This window comes from Limulus polyphemus, unplaced genomic scaffold, assembly GCF_000517525.1.
Source record: "Limulus polyphemus unplaced genomic scaffold, Limulus_polyphemus-2.1.2 Scaffold3208, whole genome shotgun sequence".
Lineage (NCBI taxonomy): Eukaryota > Metazoa > Arthropoda > Merostomata > Xiphosura > Limulidae > Limulus > Limulus polyphemus.
Window position 1 is genome coordinate 73353 of NW_013668818.1, and position 5466 is coordinate 78818.

General features: G+C 31.7%; 1 protein-coding gene across 1 annotated transcript; it reads left to right on the forward strand.

Moving 5' to 3' along the window:
- The first annotated feature begins 1862 nt into the window (after positions 1-1862).
- Positions 1863-5137, forward strand: LOC106468897 (bursicon-like). Its single transcript, XM_022397264.1, has 2 exons — positions 1863-2113; positions 4601-5137. Exons 1-2 carry the CDS (start codon positions 1877-1879, stop codon positions 4829-4831), a joined length of 468 nt encoding a protein of 155 aa, XP_022252972.1. The 5' UTR covers positions 1863-1876; the 3' UTR covers positions 4832-5137.
- Positions 5138-5466: the final 329 nt, after the last annotated feature.

Below are 5466 nucleotides of genomic sequence, written 5' to 3' on the forward strand. Positions count from 1 at the left end.
ATTGTCTGTGTCACGAACCCGAGTCTAGGTTTCTATTCTGTACGGTCACACGAGAGAGAGCTGTTAAATAAACATACTTTTTTTTGTTGTTGAGCCAAAGGAAAAAGCTAAAATTTGATTTAAGTTTGTGACATAAAAATTATTACGAGTTTGCTTGAAACTAGTAAAGGTAAAGCCGGTTGATGTAGTATTACTAGATATGTTCTAACAAGAAAATCAAATCCGGTTGATGTAGTATTACTAGATATGTTCCAACAAGAAAATAAAATCCGGTTGATGTAGTATTACTACATATGTTCTAACAAGAAAATAAAATCCGGTTGATGTAGTATTACTAGATATGTTCTAACAAGAAAATAAAATCCGGTTGATGTAGTATTACTAGATATGTTCTAACAAGAAAATAAAATCCGGTTGATGTAGTATTACTAGATATGTTCTAACAAGAAAATCAAATCCGGTTGATGTGGTATTACTAGATATGTTCTAACAAGAAAATAAAATCCGGTTGGTGTAGTATTACTAGATATATTCTAACAAGAAAATCAAATCCGGTTGATGTAGTATTACTAGATATGTTCTAACAAGAAAATAAAATCCGGTTGATGTAGTATTACTAGATATGTTCTAACAAGAAAATAAAAGCCGGTTGATGTAGTATTACTAGATATGTTCTAACAAGAAAATATGCTTAAATGAAATATGAAGTACTAGGCTTTTTTTTTTGTATTTCTAATTCATTGAATATTGATTACTGCTTTAATTTAAAAGAAAAATGTCATAACGACAGATTAAGTTGCTACTGGTAAAGATAATTTAATAGATTTGATAATGAAATAAAATAAACAATTATATTTATCCTTGTTAAAATAAAATCAATTATCACGTAATAACTTCTAAGTAATTGAAAGCTGAATAAAACGGTTGTTTTCTGTCAGGTTTCTTCAAAAAATTAAGTCTCTGATTATAATATTAACTAGTATACACGTTGTTATTGATTTAACGAAATGTAATTCAAAGTTAATAAGCTCTCACGTTAAGCCTAAATCTTTCAAGAAAGGGACGTAATTCGTGACAGCTAGAATTTTTGCTCGAAAATAATATTGAATGAAAATAAATCATGTAAACTGTTAAGAAATTATGATTAAATAACTTAATTTTAAAATTAGGATATAAATCGATAAGCGTGTTTTAATATTCTATTTATAAATGATTGATCTTCATTGTTAAAGCGATGGTAAGTTAGTGTTTGAATTCTATCAATAAGTTTGCTAAAATAAACATTAAGGAAATGCTTCAAAAAGACGCATAATAATTTTTAATTACTATTCAAAGCGGTCGTTGATGGTTGGTTTTCATTGGTAGACAAACAATTAATTGACCCATTATACCTGGACAATCAATAGGGCAATATATCAAAAACGGTCGTTACTGTTACGTTTTCTTTATATGAACAGCCAATTAAGAACCTCGAATTACCTATGATAGTATATCACCCTATGAAATACAGAAAAAAAAAACACTAAATAAGGTAGTTCTATGTAATTTTTATGCACAACGCACCCCAAAAACAACGCTTTTTTCAACTCTCATGTAAAATTCTCTGAGGTTAACCACAGTCTGACATTAAAAACAACAATGAAAACAGCACTGGAATGACCTAGTTTTGCGATCCGTTATATAATGATATATATACAACAAGCTTGAATATATGTAAGTTTTATTTTCTCTGCACCTTTCAATTACTATGTCTTACGTGTCTTGTTTTTTTTTTGTTTTTTTTTCTTAAACCAGCAAGACGGAGGACATTAGTGATTGATTCTTATAAAACTTTGTCTATTTTGTCGGGCCACATTAACTTTTAGGCGTTTGTACAATGCAGACTTCTGGCCCTTTCTGGAGAGTATCCGATAATAACAACCGAAACATGTCCAGTGCAGGGAACGTCCGTTTTATGAGATGTGTCATCTGGATTCTAGTAGCCGTCACTGTGGTGAGTAAAGCGGACAAATGTCAACTTAGACCCGTTGTCCATATGCTACAAATTCCAGAGTGTGGTCGTAAAGCGATCCCTTCATTTGCATGTCAGGGAACGTGCTCTTCTTATGTGCAGGTGAGCTGAAAGAAGTTTAAATATATATATATACAAGATCATTCACTGTTATTTATGTTTTACAACAACAATAAGAGGTAATATTTACATATGTTTGCTATGCCCGATAGTTCGAATGTTGTATTGTTAACTAAACAATACGGTTATTTGAAAGTACAATAGCCTTTATAAACAATAATATTTGTATATGAGTTTCTTAGTATATTGTTCTTTTAGGGTTAATTGAAAGTGCAGTAGCACTTAGTTCTCGGTGTATTTTTTCATATTCTATGCGTGATATTCTGTCATCGTACTACAGTGTAATAAATGTACCAAAACTAGAAACTGTAAAATAGGTGAACTTTTCACAATCAGTTTGTTTTCTGTAGACGTTTCAGTTAAGGATTTTACTGATGAAGGATTAGTGAGAAGGTTATCAAAACTCAAAATTGATTCACCGAAGAAAAATCTACACGTGATTTTGAAGCTTCCAAAGCAGGTTATACAGAGCGGTTTAACATATTCACCTTTGATTTGTAAGACTCAGAATTTTCGCGCAAAGATACAATAGGGATATCTACGTTAGCCGTCCCTAATTTTGAACCAACAGACTAGAGAGGAGGCAGCTAGTTAACACCACCCACCGACGATTCTTGTTTCAAATGGTGGGATTTGACCGTCACTCTTACGACTGCATAGTGTAAAATGCGTTTTTTACAGCAAAAGACCTCGAACGTTAAACCCACGGATTTACAGTCTGATTACATTAATTATTAGGGCACGCCTACCCCACGCATAAACCTATAATTTATCTTATAAAGTTATATATTCACAGTTAATATATACGAAATCATTTTATACGAAGTTGTATGCGCATAAAACACTCCTTAAAGGAATACTGAATATATCAGTGATAAAGAGAACCCTACAAGTAGGCTTTTAAACCCTGAAAATATACTTAAAAAAACAAAAACTTATTAGGTTAGATTCAGAGCCACTTTTATTATTTTGTTGAGATAAGACAGAAACAAAATAGGTATAGAAATGTTAATTACACCAGAGAGTTTAATTCGGCTTTAAAAGTCCAGTTGTTCTCTATCTATTCGTATAAAAACCAAATAAGATAAAATAAACTATTCAAATTTCTTCATCAACTTAAGGTATGAAATGGCCACAGTTAAAAAAAAACAACAGTCCCGCGTTAACTTTTACGTGTTTTCTCGAATTTTATGATTATTATAGAAGATAATCACTTCCTGTCATTAATTATTTTAAATCTGTAATACGTTTTTAGAGACGCAAAATGTTTCTAGTTCAGAGAGCATGATAACAGCAGTATTTATTTGTACAGAAATATTGTTTACAGTAGAAGCTTCCTATACTCTAACATTTTTTTATTTATTTTTTCTCGATGGCTGATTGCTTGGGGTCAAATATATCAAATTTTCTGTTTTATTCAGTATGTGAGAAAGAATACTTATTTGGAAATTTTTTAAATTTTTGGTTAGTATTGAAAAAATATTGAAAAGATTAAGATTTTAAAATTCACCATTAATCCTTCCCCCCTCAAAATGAAGCCAAGTAGTCATCCACATTCAACGGTAAGTTTACGGGCTTAGAACTCTAAAATCCTGGGTATACCTAGTATAAACTGACGACGTGATTGTATCTCGTAATATTGAATATGTCATAACGTTTGATCAGGAGCTAACGTGAATATAATAGTTAGTATCTCACATCAATAAAAAGTGAACATATTAATAATATTGTTCCATTTTGCTTAAAGATTAGGTATGGCTTTTTGTAAGCTTCATTTTTAATCATTTCCCAGGGCATACTATTACAATAAAATCCACAAAGGAGATTGGTTTAGATATTTTTATAGAGTCGAGAAAGGTCAATGGAGTCTCGAAAAATAGTACAAAACAGTTAACATAAAAATTGGAGACTATCTCACTGTATACTGTGGAATTAATTTTTACGTGAAGTAATAGATACTGCCTGCCTTTGACGTAAAAACGTAGACCATTTTCACATTAAATTGTATGACCGACATAAATTTTCAGTCAAAATGCTACAAATATAATATTCAGCGATAGATGGCAGCACGTGATATGGACGTTTGTAGGAATCTTGTCGCGAAAAATGGACAAAGGATAGCGGAATTCACATGTTACTTTAAATTCTAATGAAACATTTTAAAATCCTTATTATGTTTCACTGTGGAGTGGTTAAAAACGAATAAAATCAAACAATGTTTATTTAATATCTACGAGGTGTCACTTTGTAACAAAGTCCCGGCAGTGTTTATGAAATATCATTTTGAAGCGAAATCTCAACAATATTCGTCATCAGGTGATATATTATTAAATCGTTGTATTCTTTAACTGTTGTTTTCAGTTTTAGTTGCAAACATCCTGGAAGTATAATGCGACTGTTTTTTTATTATCCATATACTGGAGAAAGGAGTAACAATGAGGTTATACAGTTTCTAATTTTTACTTTCAGGTATCTGGGTCCAAATTTTGGCAAATTGAACGTTCTTGCATGTGTTGCCAAGAGATGGGAGAGCGGGAAGCTATTGTAAACATTTTCTGCCAACATTCAACAAACCTTCGTCTGCGTAAGGTCATCACTCGTGCTCCCGCGGACTGCATGTGTCGTCCCTGTACTGCAGTGGACGAAGAGTCCATACATCCGCAAGAAGTCGCTGAAAGGCAAACTAAAGAATTTGCGTAAAATACAATAATGGATAACACTATCTACTAGTTAAGATATTTACCTAAATACTCTCTATGTTTCGATATATTTAAATGTATTATGTTATATTGTAAGAAATAATCATGACAGTTAAGCTATTTGGCTGAAATGGAATTTAAGGAATGTATACTAATTTTTTCTATGATAGTGAGGGATCTTCAAAAACATGTTTTTGAAAGTTATTCGGAGTGTAGTTTGCTGGAGCTTATTTCTTGAATCAAGCATATTATAAATACAAGTATTTGTCCGAACGACTGAATAAAATTGTAACTTACATTTATTTAATGTGTGTAAAAACAATTATCTCTTGTTTATTTGATAAAAAATGATGTTAAAGGCACATTTATATTACTTCCATTCTCTCAAACAAACACCCGAAAAGACAAAAAGAGTAACATTTCACTGAAAAGGAGTGAAAATAAAAATTCAGCCGTGTAAGCAGATTAATTTATTGAATTTGATAAATGCACACAGACTGTTGGCTTTGACAGATGTACACAGACTGTTGGTTTGGACAGGTATACAGAGACTGTTGGTTTTGACTGGTATACACAGACTGTTGGGTTTAACAGATGTGCACGGACTGTTGGACTTGACAGGTATACACGAACTGT